Source organism: Salmo salar, chromosome 17 (genome assembly GCF_965601325.2).
Source record: "Salmo salar chromosome 17, fSalSal1, whole genome shotgun sequence".
NCBI lineage: Eukaryota > Metazoa > Chordata > Actinopteri > Salmoniformes > Salmonidae > Salmo > Salmo salar.
In genome coordinates this window covers 76919119-76944074 of record NC_138307.1, presented here as the reverse complement: position 1 = coordinate 76944074, position 24956 = coordinate 76919119, and the positions used below count along the sequence as shown (strand labels likewise).

At 50.1% G+C, this 24956-nt stretch overlaps 1 protein-coding gene across 1 annotated transcript in view; it reads right to left on the bottom strand.

Moving 5' to 3' along the window:
- Positions 1–24956, bottom strand: part of LOC106598037 (tyrosine-protein phosphatase non-receptor type 12) — a 119615-nt gene that overhangs the window by 8566 nt on the left and 86093 nt on the right. The window contains exons 12-14 of the mRNA XM_082964164.1: positions 19808–19896; positions 8533–9419; positions 4007–4078 (exon numbers count right to left, since the gene is read on the bottom strand). Of these exons, the coding sequence (XP_082820290.1) occupies positions 4007–4078; positions 8533–9419; positions 19808–19896 (1048 nt within the window). The remainder of the gene's footprint in view (positions 1–4006; positions 4079–8532; positions 9420–19807; positions 19897–24956) is intronic.

Sequence of the window (24956 nt, the reverse complement as noted above, 5' to 3'; positions counted from 1 at the left end):
AGTGGGAAACGCAACACTAGTTGGGAAACGCAACACTAGTTGGGAAACGCAACACTAGTGGGAAACGCAACACTAGTTGGGAAACGCAACACTAGTTGGGAAACGCAACACTAGTGGGAAACGCAACACCAGTGGGAAACGCAACACTAGTGGGAAACGCAACACCAGTGGGAAACGCAACACCAGTGGGAAACGCAACACTAGTGGGAAACGCAACACTAGTGGGAAACGCAACACTAGTGGGAAACGCAACACTAGTGGGAAACGCAACACTAGTGGGAAACGCAACACCAGTGGGAAACGCAACACCAGTGGGAAACGCAACACCAGTGGGAAACGCAACACTAGTGGGAAACGCAACACCAGTGGGAAACGCAACACTAGTGGGAAACGCAACACCAGTGGGAAACGCAACACTAGTTGGAAACGCAACACTAGTGGGAAACGCAACACTAGTGGGAAACGCAACACTAGTGGGAAACGCAACACTAGTTGGGAAACGCAACACTAGTTGGAAACGCAACACTAGTGGGAAACGCAACACCAGTGGGAAACGCAACACCAGTGGGAAACGCAACACTAGTGGGAAACGCAACACTAGTGGGAAACGCAACACTAGTGGGAAACGCAACACCAGTGGGAAACGCAACACTAGTGGGAAACGCAACACTAGTGGGAAACGCAACACTAGTGGGAAACGCAACACTAGTTGGGAAACGCAACACCAGTGGGAAACGCAACACCAGTGGGAAACGCAACACCAGTGGGAAACGCAACACTAGTTGGGAAACGCAACACTAGTGGGAAACGCAACACTAGTTGGGAAACGCAACACTAGTTGGGAAACGCAACACTAGTGGGAAACGCAACACTAGTTGGGAAACGCAACACTAGTTGGAAACGCAACACTAGTGGGAAACGCAACACTAGTTGGAAACGCAACACTAGTGGGAAACGCAACACTAGTGGGAAACGCAACACTAGTGGGAAACGCAACACTAGTTGGGAAACGCAACACTAGTTGGAAACGCAACACTAGTGGGAAACGCAACACCAGTGGGAAACGCAACACTAGTTGGGAAACGCAACACTAGTGGGAAACGCAACACTAGTTGGGAAACGCAACACTAGTTGGGAAACGCAACACCAGTGGGAAACGCAACACCAGTGGGAAACGCAACACCAGTGGGAAACGCAACACTAGTGGGAAACGCAACACTAGTGGGAAACGCAACACTAGTGGGAAACGCAACACCAGTGGGAAACGCAACACTAGTGGGAAACGCAACACCAGTGGGAAACGCAACACTAGTGGGAAACGCAACACTAGTGGGAAACGCAACACCAGTGGGAAACGCAACACTAGTTGGAAACGCAACACTAGTGGGAAACGCAACACCAGTGGGAAACGCAACACTAGTTGGGAAACGCAACACTAGTTGGGAAACGCAACACCAGTGGGAAACGCAACACCAGTGGGAAACGCAACACCAGTGGGAAACGCAACACCAGTGGGAAACGCAACACTAGTTGGAAACGCAACACCAGTGGGAAACGCAACACTAGTGGGAAACGTATATATGCGGTCTTGTGATCTTTTTATATTCTAGTATTTTACTTAGTATTATTATTAATATTAGTTGTTCTATTAAAACTTCTTTGACATGCATGTTGTAGTTTGGAGCTGAAGAATTTCACTGTACCCTGTGCACGTTACTAAAACTGTCATTTGATAAATGTCACGAACACACAATCTAATGAGAGCATGTTAACTCCAGGGAATGCTAACTCTGCCCTCCATCCCTGTCTCCCTCCATCCATTCATCACTACCTCCCTCCATCCCTACCTCCCTCCATCCCTTCATCCCTACCTCCCTCCATCCCTGTCTCCCTCCATCCATTCATCACTACCTCCCTCCATCCCTACCTCCCTCCATCCCTGTCTCCCTCCATCCATTCATCACTACCTCCCTCCATCCCTGTCTCCCTCCATCCATTCATCACTACCTCCCTCCATCCCTACCTCCCTCCATCCCTGTCTCGCTCCATCCATTCATCACTACCTCCCTCCATCCCTGTCTCGCTCCATCCATTCATCACTACCTCCCTCCATCCCTGTCTCGCTCACTCCATCCATTCATCACTACCTCCCTCCATCCCTGTCTCGCTCCATCCATTCATCACTACCTCCCTCCATCCCTGTCTCGCTCCATCCATTCATCACTACCTCCCTCCATCCCTGTCTCGCTCCATCCATCCATTCATCACTACCTCCCCTCCATCCCTGTCTCGCTCGCTCGCTCCATCCATTCATCACTACCTCCCTCCATCCCTGTCTCGCTCCATCCATTCATCACTACCTCCCTCCATCCCTGTCTCGCTCCATCCATTCATCACTACCTCCCTCCATCCCTGTCTCGCTCCATCCATTCATCACTACCTCCCTCCATCCCTGTCTCGCTCCATCCATTCATCACTACCTCCCTCCATCCCTGTCTCGCTCCATCCATTCATCACTACCTCCCTCCCTTCACAGCAGCACAGGGGTACATAACAGTTGAATGAGGGGGATTCAGAGAGGAACCATTAGAGGACAGTGGGGGGTGGGACTCAGGTTTGAGCGGACCAGGGTTATTTGACATAGCCCTGCTGGTACAAAAAGTTCCTTAACCAACTCAGAAGCTAATTTGGAAGTGGCAATATTTGTGCCACCTTGGTAATTGTGGCACCGCATTATCATATGTGTAAACAAACAAAAACATTCTTGCATTGAGAACCAGTCAGTAGCCCTGCTGCCTGTGGTAACAATAACGCAGCTCTCTGGAGGCTATGATGAAAAGTTCTAGTTGGGGAAACGTCCATTACCATTAACCCTTAGAGCTGGACCCAGTTGGACTCTGCTTATAATGATCTCTAGAATGAATTATCTGGCGGTCCTGCAACTTCTGCCCTTGGGCCTAATGACATCACCATAGTATCAATGTCAGTCAGGTACTGCTGCTGGGGAGATCTGAGCTGATCTGTAAAAACTCAGGGCCCTAGTTGTATTTGTAGACCTTTCCTGGGGCCTGAAGTACTTCCTGGTCTGGCCACATGGTGATGAAAACCTCCTGGCCCTATGTACGTCCCTAATAGAAGTTGAGTGGTGTTGGAACAGTAAGGAGATGTTTGGGCAACCTCAAGGCTTTTTTATTTTTATTTAACTGGGCAAGTCCGTTAACAACAAATTCTTATTTACAATGACGGCCTACCCCGTCCAAACCCTAACGACGCTTGGCCAATTCTGCGCCGCCCGATGGGACTCCCAATCACAGCCAGTTGTGATACAGCCTGGAATCGAACCAGGGTCTGTAGTGACGCCTCTAGCACGGAGATGCAGTGCCTTAGACCGCTGAGCCACTCGAGAGCCCCCCCCCCCCCCTTTTGTATGGTGGTGTCCGGCTTACATCTACAGACTGGATATATACTGCAGAGAATCCGAGATGACTTCATTAAAAAGCCCGTAATTTCATTTCCGTGCTCTCTCAACAACAGTCATATCAACAGTAACCTGGAAGAGTTCTGAAGCTGAGATGACTGATTGAGAAGGCAAACCCATCCATGTTCAGGGTCTGCAGAGTTGTTTCTGGCGCCCTCTTGTGTCAGGCCACCACACTGCAGCAGAAGACAGCAGGCAGACCAAGGGGTGGAGCCAGTCCTGGAGGGCTGAAGAATTCCCGAAGGTGCAGGTTTTTGTTCCAGCCCAGGTCAAAAACACTCAATTCACCTTTTCACAATTTAAATAGGAGACTATGATTAGTTGATCATTTTAAATCAGATGTGTTAACTTACAGTTGGGCTGGAACAAAAGCCTGCAACACAGTGGCTCTCCAGGATGTTGGAAATTGCAGACCCTCGTCTGTAGTCTCATGACGCCAGTCATCTTACTACATCTCACCATTCCTGATGTATGAGACCAAGACTGGGAGATCAAGTTGATCCCTCGTCTCGGACCGTTAAAACACACCTGTGGCCAAAATGAAGGACTCTGGGGTTCTCTCAGGTAGAGGGGGAGGGGAATCTTCACTCTGGTCACTGTCTGGGTCAGAGGTCAGAGTACAGCAGGGGTTACTACCAGGGGTCAAAGGTCAAATCGACGGCCAATCAACAATCAAGCGAGAAACAGGTACATCTGAAATGATGATTAAGTACACTACTTTTAGCCAGAGCACTAGGTGAAGTAGTGCACTACTTTTAGCCAGAGCACTAGGCGAAGTAGTGCACTACTTTTAGCCAGAGCACTAGGTGAAGTAGTGCACTACTTTTAGCCAGAGCACTAGGCGAAGTAGTGCACTACTTTTAGCCAGAGCACTAGGTGAAGTAGTGCACCACTTTTAGCCAGAGCACTAGGTGAAGTAGTGCACCACTTTTAGCCAGAGCACTAGGTGAAGTAGTGCACTACTTTTAGCCAGAGCACTAGGCAAAGTAGTGCACCACTTTTAGCCAGAGCACTAGGTGAAGTAGTACACTACTTTTAGCCAGAGCACTAGGTGAAGTAGTGCACCACTTTTAGCCAGAGCACTAGGTGAAGTAGTGCACTACTTTTAGCCAGAGCACTAGGCGAAGTAGTGCACCACTTTTAGCCAGAGCACTAGGCGAAGTAGTGCACTACTTTTAGCCAGAGCATTAGGTGAAGTAGTGCACTACTTTTAGCTAAAGCCCCAGGTGAAGTAGTGCACTACTTTTAGCTAAAGCCCTAGGTGAAGTAGTGCACTACTTTTAGCTAAAGCCCTAGGTGAAGTAGTGCACTACTTTTAGCCAGAGCACTAGGTGAAGTAGTGCACTACTTTTATCCAGAGCCCTAGGCGAAGTAGTGCACTACTTTTAGCCAGAGCACTAGGTGAAGTAGTGCACCACTTTTAGCCAGAGCACTAGGTGAAGTAGTGCACCACTTTTAGCCAGAGCTCTAGGTGAAGTAGTGCACCACTTTTAGCCAGAGCTCTAGGTGAAGTAGTGCACTACTTTTAGCCAGAGCACTAGGTGAAGTAGTGCACTACTTTTAGCCAGAGCACTAGGTGAAGTAGTGCACCACTTTTAGCCAGAGCACTAGGTGAAGTAGTGCACTACTTTTAGCCAGAGCACTAGGTGAAGTAGTGCACCACTTTTAGCCAGAGCTCTAGGTGAAGTAGTGCACCACTTTTAGCCAGAGCTCTAGGTGAAGTAGTGCACTACTTTTAGCCAGAGCACTAGGTGAAGTAGTGCAGTGTAAAGACAAAGGTACCATTTCAGATGCAGCCAGAGAGAAGCTCAGAATACATCCTCCCAGATTCAGAGCCATAACCACCAAGACAACACGCCACAAAGCCAAGCAGAGCCAAAATCAACACCAAACCATTCAATCATTCCCATCAAATCACAGCTGTTTACATCACAAGCCAAGAGATCATACAATCAGAGATCAGGTGATTTTGAGATCATGATTAGGATATCGCTCGATTCCCATCAGCTGCTTTTGATCAAAATCCCATCTCTGGGCAGTTAAGTGATTGTCAGGACATTGTGCATAGCGTGGCAATATAGGAGGCTTTACACCCGTGCACACATGCACTGTTCCCCCCCACCCACACAAATCCATCCAGGCACCCACCGATCCCCTTTCCAGGACCCACTGAAACATCTCCTGGTGCTTGACCACTAGCCAGCTCTCGGTCTCACACACACACACAGCCTGCCTCAGCTCATCCAAGTGCTCACAGCACTCTCCGCTCCATCCCTTCCATCCCTTCACCTCTATCTCCATCCTTCCATCTCTACTGAGGAGTCTTTCCACATCAACTATCCTCCCAGACGCTGTCTGCTTCCTCACTCACACTCAGCCTAACAACTCTGTCTGACAAGGGCATGTTGGGAAACAAGAGGTTCCAGGAGACATTGTTCATTGTGAAAACACATTATTGAGCTGTAGTCCATTGTGCTCAGGTTATCCACACCACTCGCCTGCTAGCAGAGCCTTTTGTACATCCATAGCCCACTTTATTTCCTGTCTAGAAGTCTGCGATTATGCACGGACGCTCAAATGGCTATTCTACTGTGTCTAGTCTCCTCTCCTGTCTGAAAACACCCTGTTGAGGCCTAGCAACACCTCTCCTGTCTGAAACACCCTGTTGAGGCCTAGCAACACCTCTCCTGTCTGAAACACCCTGTTGAGGCCTAGCAACATCTCTCCTGTCTGAAACACCCTGTTGAGGCCTAGCAACACCTCTCCTGTCTGAAACACCCTGTTGAGGCCGAGCAACACCTCTCCTGTCTGAAACGCCGAGCAACACCTCTCCTGTCTGAAACGCCGAGCAACACCTCTCCTGTCTGAAACGCCGAGCAACACCTCTCCTGTCTGAAACACCCTGTTGAGGCCGAGCAACACCTCTCCTGTCTGAAACACCCTGTTGAGGCCGAGCAACACCTCTCCTGTCTGAAACACCCTGTTGAGGCCTAGCAACACCTCTCCTGTCTGAAACACCCTGTTGAGGCCTAGCAACACCTCTCCTGTCTGAAACACCCTGTTGAGGCCTAGCAACACCTCTCCTGTCTGAAACACCCTGTTGAGGCCTAGCAACACCTCTCCTGTCTGAAACACCCTGTTGAGGCCGAGCAACACCTCTCTTGTCTGAAACACCCTGTTGAGGCCGAGCAACACCTCTCCTGTCTGAAACACCCTGTTGAGGCCTAGCAACACCTCTCCTGTCTGAAACACCCTGTTGAGGCCTAGCAACACCTCTCCTGTCTGAAACACCCTGTTGAGGCCTAGCAACACCTCTGCTTGGGGAAAGCAGAACAGCCTGGTACATTACAGTCTGTCCCCCAAATGGCACCCTTTTGTCAAAGGTAGTGCACTATATAGGGAGCCATTTGGGATATAACCTACATTGCAAACCAGCTCAGTCGTGGGGTAGCCGGGGGCCCTGTCTGCACCACAGACAGATGTTAGATGAATCCATGCTTTGGCCCACAGAGCACCACTAATGGCTCACATCCAATGGGGTGACATGCAGGCAGACACCTCCCCCGCCAAGCACGGATGGTCAGAAAGCACCACATGCCATGAGCTCAGAGACATGAACAGCAGAGCCCGAAGACACATGATCAGATGTTTACTCATATCACCTTCAGAACATTTCACATAGTCAACAAATCATCCAATAACAGACTGTCTGACAAGTCTTACATTACCCATCAACATAACCCCACCTTAGACTTACCATTACCCCTCTCATCTTAAGACTTACCATAAGCTGCTTCCTCCCACTCAGGCCGCCCCATCTCCCACACAACCCATAGACATAACCCCACCATCTTTACATAGCCCCACTCAGCCTCCTGTACTGTCCTGTTCTGTTCCTTCACTGTCACAGAATACTATGGTAACTCCAACGTGAGCCTTGAGTCTACAGCCTAAACCCTAAGCCAGGGCCTGCTAGAGCAGCTGAAATACAGAACTAGACACCATCTAATAACACAGACAGTGTGGTGTGACACTATCGTGCCGTGGTCCGTTTATTAGCCTCCAGTGAGACACCATTATGTGTGTGTGTGTGTGTGTGTGTGTGTGTCTTCTCCTCATTCTACAGTGGACTAGGACTGGGTTACCATGGTAAAACAGCAGATTACGATTTACTGTACTTCAGAAAATGAGTGACTATAGCAGGTCAGAGTTGGAAGAAAAAATACAGAAATAATTCAGTTTATTGACACTTTTTGGGGGGGGGGGGGTTACAAGACATGATCATTTTAGTTCCATGGTTTAACAAATTTTATAACAATATATTCAATGTATACAAACAGTATCTGTTTTATACATAATTAAAATGTTAATTCTCCACATAAGCCATCCATAAGCAAGTCTGTGTGTATATAATTAGTGTATATTGCAAGTCAGTGGTCTGAAACTGGCAGTTAGACTGGTCAGTCTCCATTGTCCCTCACAGTGCTGTGTGTTTATATTCACCTGTGGTCTACATACCTTGTCTCTGTGTGTGTGTGTGTGTGTGTGTGTGTGTGTCTCTGTGTGTGTGTGTGTGTGTGTGTGTGTGTAGACAGCTTTCGACAGCCTGTCATTACAGTGTGGCCTGCCAGTGCCCTCTGGCCACGGATGTAGTCTCCAGCTCTCCACAAACTGACCCTAGATCTGCCTGTCAGCTGCTACTCCACCCTACAGCTGACCACAACAACCCCTGACCCTTAGTCAGCCCTTATAATAGGACCCCAACCAGACCACCTGGGTTCAAATACTATTTGAAATCTTTAACATACTTTCAGCGTTTGCTTTAGTCTTCCTGGAGACGTAAATTGATCCATTGCCCCCAGGCAAGCTCAGTCAAGCACAGATGAAGTATTTGCAATGATTTCAAATGGTGTTTGAACCCAGCTCTGACCCTCACTCCCAGCCCATCTTCTGTCCCTGTGTCTGGTCCCTAGTCTGTTTTGGTCAGTAGTACCACAGCCCAACAGAGTTAGGGAAGTAGGTTAGGTAGTAAAAGCCCTAACGTAACCACGTACTTGATGCCGTTTCCGTCGGCGACCGTTGCTCGGCGATGGACATGGTCGACACCTTCCTGGGCGGGTGTTCTCCATGGGCCGCCGTAACCGTGGCCGTAGCCTTGGAGGACCATGAAGGTCTGGAACACTCCCCTCCTCCATCTCCCTTCACATCAGGGAAGTCTGAGTGCAGAGGATTGGTGAAGCTCAGAGCAGTCCTGACAGGGGTGGAGGTGGAGGAGAGGGGCTGGGAAGAGGACAGATTGGAGATGGGGAGGCTCTCTGACCCAGCCACCAGGGCTGGAGGCGTGGGGGCTTTCTCTGGGCTGATCCAGCCTGCCTGACCCCCCTTCTCCCCCTTAAGGGGCAGGTGGTTGGGGCGGGAGGAGAGGGGTCCAAAGGCGCCCTGGTGTGTTATGTTGGGGGGCCCCCCGTCGGCCCCTGAGTCCTCAGAAAGAGAGGAACTGGAGGTGTTGGAGCGGGCCTTGAAGGCAAGGGATCTATGCAGCTTGCTGTTACCATCGAAGCTCTTAGGACCCTCCTGTAACGGAACCTTCTGTATCTCAATACTCAGCTTCCTCTCTAGACGCACTGCCCCGTCCACTGGGGAGGGGGAGGAGGGAGAGGGGGCCTGGGCAGGGGGGCCTCCTGAGGGGACACTGTCCAACGATGTCTTGTTATAGTTCTCCTTCAGGTCGGGGGCTTGTTGGGCTTTCTGGGGCTGCTGTTGTTGTTGTGCAGAGGCCAGGACGTGGATGACAGGCTTGGGGTGGTAGCGGTCGTTGTCCTGACGTACGTTGGTGACGGTGGGGAAGGCAGAGGGGGGAGATGGGGTCAGGATGGGAGGAACCGGGCGTGGCTCTGGGGGCTGAAGGATCTCCTCTTTCACGTCCCCTTCCAACTGACTGCTGAGAGAGAGGGAGTGGGGGGGAAATGGGAGAGAGATATAAAGACAGCGAATAGCAATTCAAACTTCATATTTATGCCACTAGATGGCAGACTTCAATGTACACGACAATAGCGGGGCAAATCGTGTCTAAATCCAAAACAACTTCTCTAAACGTGCATAATATCATGGATTTACCACAGTAATCTACCTGAAATACATCACAACATAAGAGCAGATCATCTAATACAATGTGTGTAACGCAGTTACCTAGTGACCCCGGGGAGTTACCTAGTGACCACGGGGAGTTACCTAGTGACCACGGGGAGTTACCGAGTGACCACGGGGAGTTACCTAGTGACCACGGGGAGTTACCGAGTGACCACGGGGAGTTACCGAGTGACCACGGGGGGGTTACGCAGTTACCTAGTGACCACGGGGGGTAACGCAGTTACCTAGTGACCACGGGGGGTAACGCAGTTACCTAGTGACCACGGGGGGTAACGCAGTTACCTAGTAAACACGGGGGGTAACGCAGTTACCTAGTGACCACGGGGGGTAACGCAGTTACCTAGTAAACACGGGGGGTAACGCAGTTACCTAGTAAACACGGGGGGGTAACGCAGTTACCTAGTAAACACGGGGGGTAACGCAGTTACCTAGTAAACACGGGGGGTAACGCAGTTACCTAGTAAACACGGGGGGGTACCTAGTGACCACGGGGAGTTACCTAGTGACCACGGGGAGTTACCTAGTGACCACGGGGAGTTACCTAGTGACCACGGGGGGGTAACGCAGTTACCTAGTGACCACGGGGGGTAACGCAGTTACCTAGTGACCACGGGGGGGGTAACGCAGTTACCTAGTGAACACGGGGGGGTAACGGGGGGGTAACGCAGTTACCTAGTGAACACGGGGGGGTAACGCAGTTACCTAGTGAACACGGGGGGGTAACGCAGTTACCTAGTAAACACGGGGGGTAACGCAGAAACCTAGTAAACACGGGGGGTAACGCAGTTACCTAGTAAACACGGGGGGTAACGCAGTTACCTAGTAAACACGGGGGGTAACGCAGTTACCTAGTAAACACGGGGGGTAACGCAGTTACCTAGTAAACACGGGGGGTAACGCAGTTACCTAGTAAACACGGGGGGTAACGCAGTTACCTAGTAAACACGGGGGGTAACGCAGTTACCTAGTAAACACGGGGGGGTAACGCAGTTACCTAGTAAACACGGGGGGGTAACGCAGTTACCTAGTAAACACGGGGGGGTAACGCAGTTACCTAGTAAACACGGGGGGGTAACGCAGTTACCTAGTAAACACGGGGGGGTAACGCAGTTACCTAGTAAACACAGGGGGGGTAACGCAGTTACCTAGTAAACACAGGGGGGGTAACGCAGTTACCTAGTAAACACAGGGGGGGTAACGCGGTTACCTAGTAAACACGGGGGGGTACCTAGTAACCACGGGGAGTTACCTAGTAAACACGGGGGTAACAGTTACCTAGTGAACACGGGGGGTAACAGTTACCTAGTGAACACGGGGGGTAACAGTTACCTAGTGAACACGGGGGGTAACAGTTACCTAGTGAACACGGGGGGTAACAGTTACCTAGTGAACACGGGGGGGTAACAGTTACCTAGTGAACACGGGGGGGTAACAGTTACCTAGTGAACACGGGGGGGTAACAGTTACCTAGTGAACACGGGGGGTAACAGTTACCTAGTGAACACGGGGGGTAACAGTTACCTAGTGAACACGGGGGGTAACAGTTACCTAGTGAACACGGGGGGTAACAGTTACCTAGTGAACACGGGGGGTAACAGTTACCTAGTGAACACGGGGGGGTAACAGTTACCTAGTGAACACGGGGGGGTAACAGTTACCTAGTGAACACGGGGGTAACAGTTACCTAGTGAACACGGGGGGTAACAGTTACCTAGTGAACACGGGGGTAACAGTTACCTAGTGAACACGGGGGGTAACAGTTACCTAGTGAACACGGGGGTAACAGTTACCTAGTGAACACGGGGGTAACAGTTACCTAGTGAACACGGGGGTAACAGTTACCTAGTGAACACGGGGGGTAACAGTTACCTAGTGAACACGGGGGGGTAACAGTTACCTAGTGAACACGGGGGGGTAACAGTTACCTAGTGAACACGGGGGGTAACAGTTACCTAGTGAACACGGTGGGGTAACAGTTACCTAGTGAACACGGGGGTAACAGTTACCTAGTGAACACGGGGGGTAACAGTTACCTAGTGAACACGGGGGTAACAGTTACCTAGTGAACACGGGGGGTAACAGTTACCTAGTGAACACGGGGGGTAACAGTTACCTAGTGAACACGGGGGGTAACAGTTACCTAGTGAACACGGGGGGTAACAGTTACCTAGTGAACACGGGGGGGTAACAGTTACCTAGTGAACACGGGGGGGTAACAGTTACCTAGTGAACACGGGGGGTAACAGTTACCTAGTGAACACGGGGGGTAACAGTTACCTAGTGAACACGGGGGGTAACAGTTACCTAGTGAACACGGGGGGTAACAGTTACCTAGTGAACACGGGGGGGTAACAGTTACCTAGTGAACACGGGGGGGTAACAGTTACCTAGTGAACACGGGGGTAACAGTTACCTAGTGAACACGGGGGGTAACAGTTACCTAGTGAACACGGGGGTAACAGTTACCTAGTGAACACGGGGGGTAACAGTTACCTAGTGAACACGGGGGTAACAGTTACCTAGTGAACACGGGGGTAACAGTTACCTAGTGAACACGGGGGGTAACAGTTACCTAGTGAACACGGGGGGGTAACAGTTACCTAGTGAACACGGGGGGGTAACAGTTACCTAGTGAACACGGGGGGTAACAGTTACCTAGTGAACACGGGGGGGTAACAGTTACCTAGTGAACACGGGGGCGCCGTGAACACGGGGGGTCGTACCTAGTGAACACGGGGGGTAACAGTTACCTAGTGAACACGGGGGGTAACAGTTACCTAGTGAACACGGGGGGTAACAGTTACCTAGTGAACACGGGGGGTAACAGTTACCTAGTGAACACGGGGGGTAACAGTTACCTAGTGAACACGGGGGGGTAACAGTTACCTAGTGAACACGGGGGGGTAACAGTTACCTAGTGAACACGGGGGGGTAACAGTTACCTAGTGAACACGGGGGGTAACAGTTACCTAGTGAACACGGGGGGTAACAGTTACCTAGTGAACACGGGGGGTAACAGTTACCTAGTGAACACGGGGGGTAACAGTTACCTAGTGAACACGGGGGGGTAACAGTTACCTAGTGAACACGGGGGGGTAACAGTTACCTAGTGAACACGGGGGGGTAACAGTTACCTAGTGAACACGGGGGGTAACAGTTACCTAGTGAACACGGGGGGGTAACAGTTACCTAGTGAACACGGGGGGGTAACAGTTACCTAGTGAACACGGGGGGTAACAGTTACCTAGTGAACACGGGGGTAATACCACAGTAGACCTCTATTTCCTCCACTGTGACATAACAGTGGAATCTGGCTGAATGGAACTCAGAGAGAGATAGTCGACCAGCCTTCCTTTCCAGGAAACTGAGGTTGTCTGCTAGAGTGGGTGACATGGTAACCACAGAGGGATGGAACATTCAGAACTTCAGAAACGTGTGTGAACTGTCAAGTTCCATCTCCTGAACTCTCACACACACACTTTCAGCAGGATGTGGTCGTGTGCCAAATAAAGATCACATGACAAACACAGGTTAATGCCCTGCACATGACTACGCAGTACACACACAGTCAGTGTGTTCTCAGAGAGTCAGCCAGCCAGCTAGGACTACAGTCAGCCAGCCAGCTAGGACTACAGTCAGCCAGCCAGCTAGGACTACAGTCAGCCAGCCAGCTAGGACTACAGTCAGCCAGCCAGCTAGGTCTACAGTCAGCCAGCCAGCTAGGTCTACAGTCAGCCAGCCAGCTAGGTCTACAGTCAGCCAGCCAGCTAGGTCTACAGTCAGCCAGCCAGCTAGGTCTACAGTCAGCAAGCCAGCTAGGTCTACAGTCAGCCAGGCAGCTAGGTCTACAGTCAGCCAGCCAGCTAGGTCTACAGTCAGCTAGCTAGGACTACAGTCAGCTAGCTAAGACTACAGTCAGCTAGCTAGGACTACAATCAGCGAGGACTACAATCAGGCAAGTGGCTTGAAGAAGATCTCCGTTACTATCAGTAGCTACAGGTAACTGTCAAAATAAAGGAAACACCAACATAAAGTGTCTTAATAGGGCGTTGGGCCACAGCGAGCCAGAACAGCTTCAATGCACCTTGGCATAGATTCTACAAGTGTCTGGATCTCTATTGGAGGGATGTGACACCGTTCTTCCAAGATAAATTCCATCATTTGTTTTTTTGATGATGGTTGTTGAAAACGCTGTCTCAGTCACTGCTTCAGAATCTACCAGAAATGTTAAATTAGGTTGAGATCTGATGACTCACACACACACACACACACACTTTAAGCCCCCTATGCTCCTTTGAGACTCAGTCACAGAGATCTCTTCTTCTAGCCATGGTAGCCAAGATAATGGGCAACTGGGTATTTTTTATACATGACCCTAAGCATGATGGGATGTTAATTGCTTAATTAACTCAGGAATCAGACCTGTATGGACCACACTTTCAATATACTCTGTGTTCCTCATTTACTCTAGTGTTTCCTTTATTTTGTCAGTTACCTGCATGTTGTTGATGAGTAGGGCATGATGGGATCTTTGGGGGCAGAATATCACAGCTGTTCCTGTCTATTGATCTGAACAAGCTCAGAACAACCTATTATGGTGCTGATGACCACCATAGAGCTCCTAATATACCATTACCGAGGGTTTGATTCACGCAATGGCCACACGTACTGAGTACAGGTCCTAGACCAGACCAGAGAGTCTCCAGTACTGAGTACAGGTCCTAGACCAGAGAGTCTCCAGTACTGAGTACAGGTCCTAGACCAGACCAGAGAGTCTCCAGTACTGAGTACAGGTCCTAGACCAGACCAGAGAGTCTCCAGTACTGAGTACAGGTCCTAGACCAGACCAGAAAGAGTCTCAAGTACTGAGTACAGGTCCTAGACCAGACCAGAGAGTCTCCAGTACAGAGTACAGGTCCTAGACCAGACCAGAGAGTCTCCAGTACTGAGTACAGGTCCTAGACCAGAAAGAGTCTCAAGTACTGAGTACAGGTCCTAGACCAGACCAGAGAGTCTCCAGTACTGAGTACAGGTCCTAGACCAGAGAGTCTCCAGTACTGAGTACAGGTCCTAGACCAGACCAGAGAGTCTCCAGTACTGAGTACAGGTCCTAGACCAGAAAGAGTCTCAAGTACTGAGTACAGGTCCTAGACCAGACCAGAGAGTCTCCAGTACTGAGTACAGGTCCTAGACCAGACCAGAGAGTCTCCAGTACTGAGTACAGGTCCTAGACCAGACCAGAGAGTCTCCAGTACTGAGTACAGGTCCTAGACCAGACCAGAAAGAGCCTCCAGTACTGAGTACAGGTCCTAGACCAGACCAGAGAGTCTCCAGTACTGAGTACAGGTCCTAGACCAGACCAGAGGGTCTCCAGTACTGAGTACAGGTCCTAGACCAGACCAGAGAGTCTCCAGTACTGAGTACAGGTCCTAGACCAGACCAGAAAGAGTCTACAGTACTGAGTACAGGTCCTAGACCAGACCAGACAGAGCCTCCAGTACTGAGTACAGGTCCTAGACCAGACCAGAGCGTCTCCAGTACTGAGTACAGGTCCTAGACCAGAAAGAGTCTCCAGTACTGAGTACAGGTCCTAGACCAGACCAGAGAGCCTCCAGTACTGAGTACAGGTCCTAGACCAGACCAGAGAGTCTCCAGTACTGAGTACATGTCCTAGACCAGACCAGACAGAGCCTCCAGTACTGAGTACAGGTCCTAGACCAGACCAGAGAGTCTCCAGTACTGAGTACAGGTCCTAGACCAGAAAGAGTCTCCAGTACTGAGTACAGGTCCTAGACCAGACCAGAAAGAGCCTCCAGTACTGAGTACAGGTCCTAGACCAGACCAGAGAGTCTCCAGTACTGAGTACAGGTCCTAGACCAGACCAGAAAGAGTCTCCAGTACTGAGTACAGGTCCTAGACCAGACCAGAGAGTCTCCAGTACTGAGTACAGGTCCTAGACCAGACCAGAAAGAGTCTCCAGTACTGAGTACAGGTCCTAGACCAGACCAGAGAGTCTCCAGTACTGAGTACAGGTCCTAGACCAGACCAGAGAGTCTCCAGTACTGAGTACAGGTCCTAGACCAGACCAGAGAGTCTCCAGTACTGAGTACAGGTCCTAGACCAGACCAGAAAGAGTCTCCAGTACTGAGTACAGGTCCTAGACCAGACCAGAGAGTCTCCAGTACTGAGTACAGGTCCTAGACCAGACCAGAGAGTCTCCAGTACTGAGTACAGGTCCTAGACCAGACCAGAAAGAGTCTCCAGTACTGAGTACAGGTCCTAGACCAGAGAGTCTCCAGTACAGAGTACAGGTCCTAGACCAGACCAGAAAGAGTCTCCAGTACTAAGTACAGGTCCTAGACCAGACCAGAGAGTCTCCAGTACTGAGTACAGGTCCTAGACCAGACCAGAGGGTCTCCAGTACTGAGTACAGGTCCTAGACCAGACCAGAGAGTCTCCAGTACTGAGTACAGGTCCTAGACCAGACCAGAAAGAGTCTCCAGTACTGAGTACAGGTCCTAGACCAGACCAGAAAGAGTCTCCAGTACTGAGTACAGGTCCTAGACCAGACCAGAGAGTCTCCAGTACTGAGTACAGGTCCTAGACCAGACCAGAGAGTCTCCAGTACTGAGTACAGGTCCTAGACCAGACCAGAAAGAGCCTCCAGTACTGAGTACAGGTCGTAGACCAGACCAGAGAGTCTCCAGTACTGAGTACAGGTCCTAGACCAGACCAGAAAGAGCCTCCAGTACTGAGTACAGGTCCTAGACCAGACCAGAGAGTCTCCAGTACTGAGTACAGGTCCTAGACCAGACCAGAAAGAGCCTCCAGTACTGAGTACAGGTCCTAGACCAAACCAGAGAGTCTCCAGTACTGAGTACAGGTCCTAGACCAGACCAGAAAGAGCCTCCAGTACTGAGTACAGGTCCTAGACCAGACCAGAAAGAGCCTCCAGTACTGAGTACAGGTCCTAGACCAGACCAGAAAGAGCCTCCAGTACTGAGTATAGGTCCTAGACCAGACCAGAGAGTCTCCAGTACTGAGTACAGGTCCTAGACCAGACCAGAGAGTCTCCAGTACTGAGTACAGGTCCTAGACCAGACCAGAAAGAGTCTCCAGTACTGAGTACAGGTCCTAGACCAGAGAGTCTCCAGTACAGAGTACAGGTCCTAGACCAGACCAGAGAGTCTCCAGTACTGAGTACAGGTCCTAGACCAGACCAGAGAGCCTCCAGTACTGAGTACAGGTCCTAGACCAGAGAGTCTCCAGTACGGAGTACAGGTCCTAGACCAGACCAGAAAGAGCCTCCAGTACTGAGTACAGGTCCTAGACCAGACCAGAAAGAGTCTCCAGTACTGAGTACAGGTCCTAGACCAGACCAGAGAGTCTCCAGTACTGAGTACAGGTCCTAGACCAGAAAGAGCCTCCAGTACTGAGTACAGGTCCTAGACCAGACCAGAAAGAGTCTCCAGTACTGAGTACAGGTCCTAGACCAGACCAGAGAGTCTCCAGTACTGAGTACAGGTCCTAGACCAGACCAGAAAGAGCCTCCAGTACAGAGTACAGGTCCTAGACCAGACCAGAAAGAGCCTCCAGTACTGAGTACAGGTCCTAGACCAGACCAGAAAGAGCCTCCAGTACTGAGTACAGGTCCTAGACCAGACCAGAAAGAGCCTCCAGTACTGAGTACAGGTCCTAGACCAGACCAGAGAGTCTCCAGTACTGAGTACAGGTCCTAGACCAGACCAGAAAGAGTCTCCAGTACTGAGTACAGGTCCTAGACCAGACCAGAGTCTCCAGTACTGAGTACAGGTCCTAGACCAGACCAGAGGGTCTCCAGTACTGAGTACAGGTCCTAGACCAGACCAGAGAGTCTCCAGTACTGAGTACAGGTCCTAGACCAGACCAGAAAGAGTCTCCAGTACTGAGTACAGGTCCTAGACCAGACCAGAGAGTCTCCAGTACTGAGTACAGGTCCTAGACCAGACCAGAGAGTCTCCAGTACTGAGTACAGGTCCTAGACCAGAGAGTCTCCAGTACTGAGTACAGGTCCTAGACCAGACCAGAGAGCCTCCAGTACTGAGTACATGTCCTAGACCAGACCAGAAAGAGCCTCCAGTACTGAGTACAGGTCCTAGACCAAAGAGTCTCCAGTACGGAGTACAGGTCCTAGACCAGACCAGAGAGTCTCCAGTACTGAGTACAGGTCCTAGACCAGACCAGAAAGAGCCTCCAGTACTGAGTACAGGTCCTAGACCAGACCAGAGACTCTCCAGTACTGAGTACAGGTCCTAGACCAGAGAGCCTCCAGTACTGAGTACAGGTCCTAGACCAGACCAGAGAGTCTCCAGTACTGAGTACAGGTCCTAGACCAGACCAGAAAGAGTCTCCAGTACTGAGTACAGGTCCTAGACCAGACCAGAAAGAGCCTCCAGTACTGAGTACAGGTCCTAGACCAGACCAGAGAGTCTCCAGTACTGAGTACAGGTCCTAGACCAGAAAGAGCCTCCAGTACTGAGTACAGGTCCTAGACCAGACCAGAGTCTCCAGTACTGAGTACAGGTCCTAGACCAGAAAGAGTCTCCAGTACTGAGTACAGGTCCTAGACCAGACCAGAGAGTCTCCAGTACTGAGTACAGGTCCTAGACCAGACCAGAAAGAGCCTCCAGTACTGAGTACAGGTCCTAGACCAGACCAGAAAGAGTCTCCAGTACTGAGTACAGGTCCTAGACCAGACCAGAGAGTCTCCAGTACTGAGTACAGGTCCTAGACCAGACCAGAAAGAGTCTCCAGTACTGAGTACAGGTCCTAGACCAGACCAGAGAGTCTCCAGTACTGAGTACAGGTCCTAGACCAGACCAGAAAGAGCCTCCAGTACTGAGTACAGGTCCTAGACCAGACCAGAGAGTCTCCAGTACTGAGTACAGGTCCTAGACCAGAAAGAGTCTCCAGTACTGAGTACAGGTCCTAGACCAGACCAGAAAGAGTCTCCAGTACTGAGTACAGGTCCTAGACCAGACCAGAAAGAGTCTCCAGTACTGAGTACAGGTCCTAGACCAGACCAGAAAGAGTCTCCAGTACTGAGTACAGGTCCTAGACCAGAGAGTCTCCAGTACTGAGTACAGGTCCTAGACCAGACCAGAAAGAGCCTCCAGTACTGAGTACAGGTCCTAGACCAGACCAGAGAGTCTCCAGTACTGAGTACAGGTCCTAGACCAGAAAGAGTCTCCAGTACTGAGTACAGGTCCTAGACCAGACCAGAGAGTCTCCAGTACTGAGTACAGGTCCTAGACCAGACCAGAGAGTCTCCAGTACTGAGTACAGGTCCTAGACCAGACCAGAGAGTCTCCAGTACTGAGTACAGGTCCTAGACCAGACCAGAAAGAGTCTCCAGTACTGAGTACAGGTCCTAGACCAGACCAGAGAGTCTCCAGTACTGAGTACAGGTCCTAGACCAGACCAGAAAGAGTCTCCAGTACTGAGTACAGGTCCTAGACCAGACCAGAAAGAGTCTCCAGTACTGAGTACAGGTCCTAGACCAGACCAGAAAGAGTCTCCAGTACTGAGTACAGGTCCTAGACCAGACCAGAGAGTCTCCAGTACTGAGTACAGGTCCTAGACCAGACCAGAAAGAGTCTCCAGTACTGAGTACAGGTCCTAGACCAGACCAGACAGCATCCAGTACTGAGTACAGGTCCTAGACCAGACAGCATCCAGTACTGAGTACAGGTCCTAGACCAGACAGCATCCAGTACTGAGTACAGGTCCTAGACCAGACAGCATCCAGTACTGAGTACAGGTCCTAGACCAGACAGCATCCAGTACTGAGTACAGGTCCTAGACCAGACAGCATCCAGTACTGAGTACAGGTCCTAGACCAGAAAGAGTCTCCAGTACTGAGTACAGGTCCTAGACCAGACCAGAGAGTCTCCAGTACTGAGTACAGGTCCTAGACCAGAGAGTCTCCAGTACTGAGTACAGGTCCTAGACCAGAGAGTCTCCAGTACTGAGTACAGGTCCTAGACCAGACCAGAAAGAGTCTGGTCTAGAGAAAGAGAAAGAGAGCTCAGCCGGAGGCCGAGATGTGGTTCCACATCAAACAAACCGCAGGCTAGAACACCAACCAGGGCTGAGTATATGCAGTGTTGTTGAATACGTGATGAAGTCACTGTACTGTACCTGCGTATGCGGGGTGGTTTGGGGGGCGGTGTGTCCCATCGCTCCTCATCTGACTGGTGTCCAGCTTTCTCTGGGCTGAGCCCATCGTCCTGAGGAGGCGAAACAGAGGGATGAAGAAAAAAGAAAATATCATTTGGGTGTGTCTGCAGTGGTTCTAATGACAGCAAGGCACCATGGTTTCCAGTCCTGTTCATATCATCACTGGGATTTCCTATACATAGTCCCAGGGGCTGGCTGTGTACTCACAGTCCATTTTAAAACAGTAGGTGTGTGTGCAGCGTCCAAACCTATATCGAACACGATGGGGTAAGGAGGTCAGCTAAGGTCACCCTGGTCATGTGTGCCAGTGTGTGTGGTGTGTGTGGCTATTGGTCCTGCCATTGTCCCAGGCACCTGATCCTAAATAGGGAGATTATACTGGATAGTCTGTGTCCAAACATTGTTTATGTGTAAAAGCACAGCTAGTTTTCATTTGTTGCTAGCTAGTTGCTAAACATAGCCAACAGTGGGACTATACATGTGCCTGTATAGACATGATTACACAGAATACACACAGCCTACATATACCCTAATACACAAATTGTCGACCACACTATCTACTAAGAGAGTTCTCATCTGTATTATTCGTAGTCGTCTATTTACCACCACAAAGCAAAGCTGACACTAAGACCGCTCTCAACCAACTCTATAAGGCCATAAGCAAAGAAGAAAATGCTCACCCAGAAGCGGCGCTCCTAGTGGTCGGGGACTTTAATGCAGGAAAACTTAAATCAGTTTTAACACATTTTTACCAGCATGTCACATGTGCAACCAGAGAAAAAAAAACTCTAGACCACCTTTACTCCACACACAGAGATGCATACAAAGCTCTCCCCCACCCTCCATTTGGCAAATCTGACCACAATTCCATCCTCCTGATTCCTGCTTACAAGCAAAAACTAAAGCAGGAAGTACCAGTGACTCACTCAATACGGAAGTGGTCAGATGACGCGGATGCTACACTACAGGACTGTTTTGCTAGCACAGACTGGAATATGTTCCGGGATTCATCCAATGGCATTGAGGAGTACACCACATCAGTCACTGGCTTCATCAATAAGTGCCTCGATGATATCGTCCCCACAGTGACTGTACGTACATATCCCAACCAGAAGCCATGGATTACAGGCAACATCCGCATCGAGCTAAAAGCTAGAGCTGCTGCTCTCAAGGAGAGCGAGACTAATCCGGACGTTTATAAGAAATCCCGCTATGCTCTCAGACGAACCATCAAACAAGCAAAGGGTCAGTCAGGACTAAGATTGAATCCTACTACACCGGCTCTGACGGTTGTCGGATGTGGAAGGGCTTGAAAACTATTACGGACTACAAAAGGGAAACCCAGATGCGAGCTGCCCAGTGACGCGAGCATACCAGACGAGCTAAATGCCTTTTATGCTCGCGTTGAGACAAGCAACACTGAAGCATGCACGAGAGCACCAGCTGTTCTGGATGACTGTGTGATAACACTCTCGGTAGCCGATGTGAACAAAACCTTTAAAACAGGTCAACATTCACAAAGCCGCTGGGCCAGAAGGATTACCAGGACGTGTATTCAAAGCATGCACGGACCAACTGTCAAGTGACTTCACTGACATTTTCAACCTCTACCTGACAGAGTCTGTAATACCTACATGTTTCAAGCAGACCACCATAGTCCCAGTGCCCAAGGGAGCGAAGGTAACCTGCCTAAATGATTACCGCCCCATGGAACTCACGTCAGTAGCCATGAAGAGCTTCGAAAGGCTGGTCATGACTCACATCAACAGCATCCTCCCGGATACCCTAGACCCACTCCAATTCGCATACCGCCCCAACATATCCACAGATGACGCAATCTCAATCGCACTCCACACCACCCTTTCCCATCTGGACAAAAGGAACACCTATGTGAGAATGCTGTTCATCTACAGCTCAGCGTTCAACACCATAGTGCCCACAAAGCTCATCACTAAGCTAATGACTAAACACCTCCCTCTGCAACTGGATCCTGGACTTCCTGAAGGGCCACCCCCAGGTGGTAAGAGTAGGCAACAACACGTCTGCCACGCTGATCCTTCACACTGGGGCCCCTCAGGGGTGTGTACTTAGTCCCCTCCTGTATTCCCTATTCACCCACGACTGCCTGGCCAAACGCGACTCCAACACCATCATTAAGTTTGCTGACGACACAACAGTGGTAGGCCTGATCAATGACAACGATGAGACGGCCTATAGGGAGGAGGTCAGAGAACTGGCAGTGTGGTGCCAGGACAACCTCTCCCTCAATGTGAGCAAGACAAAGGAGCTGATCGTGGACTACAGGAAAAGGCGGGCCAAACAGGCCCCCATTAACATCGACGGGGATGTGGTGGAGCGGGTCGAGAGTATCAAGTTCCTTGGTGTCCACATCACCAACAAACTATCATGGTCCAAACATAACAAGACAATCATGAAGAGGGCACGACAAAACCTTTTCCCCCTCAGGAGACTGAAAAGATTTGACATGGGTCCCCAGATCCTCAAAAGGTTTAACAACTGTACCATCGAGAGCATCCTGACCGGTTGCATCACCGCCTGGTATGGCAACTGCTCGGCATCTGAACGTAAGGCTCTACAGAGGGTAATGCGAACGGCCCAGTACATCACTGGGGCCAAGCTTCCTGCCATCCAGGACCTATATAATAGGTGGTGTCAGAGGAAAGCCTAGTAAAATGTCAGAGACTCCAGTCACCCAAGTTATAGACTGTTCTCTCTCCTACCACACGGCAAGCGGTACCGGAGCACCAAGTCTAGGACCAAAAGGCTCCTCAACAGCTTCTACCCCAAGCCATTAGACTGCTGAACAATCCATAAAAATCGCCACCGGACAATTTACATTGACCCCCCCCTCTTGTACACTGCTGCTACTCGCTGTTTGTGTGTTACCTACGCATAGTCACTTCGCCCCCACCTACATGTACAGATTACCTCAACTAGCCTGTACCCCTGCACACTGACTCGGTACCGGCGCCCCCTGTATATAGCCTCGTTATTGTTATTCTCATTGTGTTACTTTTTATTATTACTTTTTATTTTAGCCTACTTGGTAAATATTTTCTTCTTCTTGAACTGCACTGTTGGTTAAGGGCTTGTTAGTAAGCATTTCACGGTAAAGTCTACACTTGTTGTATTTGACGCATGTGGCAAATACATTTTGATTTGATTTATCGTGTGACTAAGTAATTTTTCTTTCTCTCTTGGCCTCTGTTCGTCATAGTGGAGTAACATCCTGTCTTTCTTTAGCTTCGGACACGTCCTCTCTCTCTGTGTGAGAGTGAGAGAGAGAGTGAGTAGTCAGTGTTTGTGTGATACAGTATATAAATCCCAGCCAGAGTGAATGTGTGTGTTCTGCCAGACAGATGTTCAGTAGGGAAGTAGAGATCTGCAGAGAGGACCCAATTAAAGCAAATGGGTAGGGTCTCTCTCTCCCTCTCTTTATTCTTTCTCCTGACTCCCTCTCGCTCTCGCGCTACAGGCTTCTGTGATAGCAGGAAGAAAGGAAGAGAGAGGGAGGAAGAGAGAGGAAGAGAGCAACACAGACAGAGTTCTGCCACACCTTGAGGCCAGTCAAATTCTTAGAACACAGCCGTGTGTGTGTGTGTGTTCACAGAACTCTCTGACCAGCCCATCTGCTCAGTGAATCAGTTTAGAAGCTCTTATTGTTGTGAGTTAATAACATTTCCTGGAGACAAAAAGTACAGTGTGTTTAAGAGGGAGAAACAGTGTGTGTGTGTGTGTGTGTGTGTGAGAGGAAGGGAGGGAGTGTGTGTGTCCAGTGTGTTTGTGTATGACACAGAATGAGTGAGTGAGTGAGTGATTGTAGAGAGGGGGGGGGAAATGGGGCAACATGGCCAGCCGTTCTGTTTCTGAGGAGGAATTTAGAACCTGAAGCACTTCAGAGGAAGACAGACATTTCTTAGTGTTGTGGGGGAGTGAGTGTGATGGGGTGTTGTGAGATGGGGAAGAAGAGGCAGAATATCGCCCAGCTAGAGCGGTGACGTCGCCCAGCTAGAGCGGTGACGTCGCCCAGCTAGAGCGGTGACGTCGCCCAGCTAGAGCGGTGACGTCGCCCAGCTAGAGCGGTGACGTCGCCCAGCTAGAGCGGTGACGTCGCCCAGCTAGAGCGGTGACGTCACCTAAGCTTGAGTTGTCAAGTATTTGGGAGGTATTGGGGTTGTGCGAGGTAGAAATGTAATGTTAGACGTGGTGGTAATGTAATGTAATGTTAGACGTGGTGGTAATGTAATGTAATACGTGGTGGCGCTGTAATGTAATACGTGGTGGCGCTGTAATGTAATGTTAGACGTGGTGGTAATGTAATGTTAGACGTGGTGGTAATGTAATGTTAGACGTGGTGGTAATGTAATGTAATGTTAGACGTGGTGGTAATGTAATGTAATGTTAGACGTGGTGGTAATGTAATGTAATGTTAGACGTGGTGGTAATGTAATGTAATGTTAGACGTGGTGGTAATGTAATGTAATGTTAGACGTGGTGGTAATGTAATGTTAGACGTGGTGGTAATGTAATGTAATGTTAGACGTGGTGGTAATGTAATGTAATGTTAGACGTGGTGGTAATGTAATGTTAGACATGGTGGTAATGTAATGTAATGTTAGACGTGGTGGTAATGTAATGTAATACGTGGTGGTAATGTAATGTAATGTTAGACGTGGTGACGCTGTAATGTTAGACGTGGTGGTAATGTAATGTAATGTAGCGTGGGGGTAGCGTAGCGCGGGGGTAGCGTAGTGCGGGGGTAGTGTAGCGTAGTGTGGGGGGTAGTGCAGCGTAGTGTGGGGGGTAGTGTAGCGTAGTGTGGAGGTAGTGCAGCGTAGTGTAGTGTAGTGTTGGAGTAGTGTAGCGTAGTGTTGGGGTAGTGTAGTGTTGGGGTAGTGTAGTGTTGGGGGTAGTGTAGCGTACTGTGGGGGTAGTGTAGCGTACTGTGGGGGTAGTGTAGCGTAGTGCGGGGGTAGTGTAGCGTAGTGCGGGGGTAGTGTAGTGCGGGGGTAGTGTAGTGCGGGGGTAGTGTAGTGTAGCGTGTGGAGGTAGTGCAGTGTAGTGTTGGGGTAGTGTAGTGTTGGGGTAG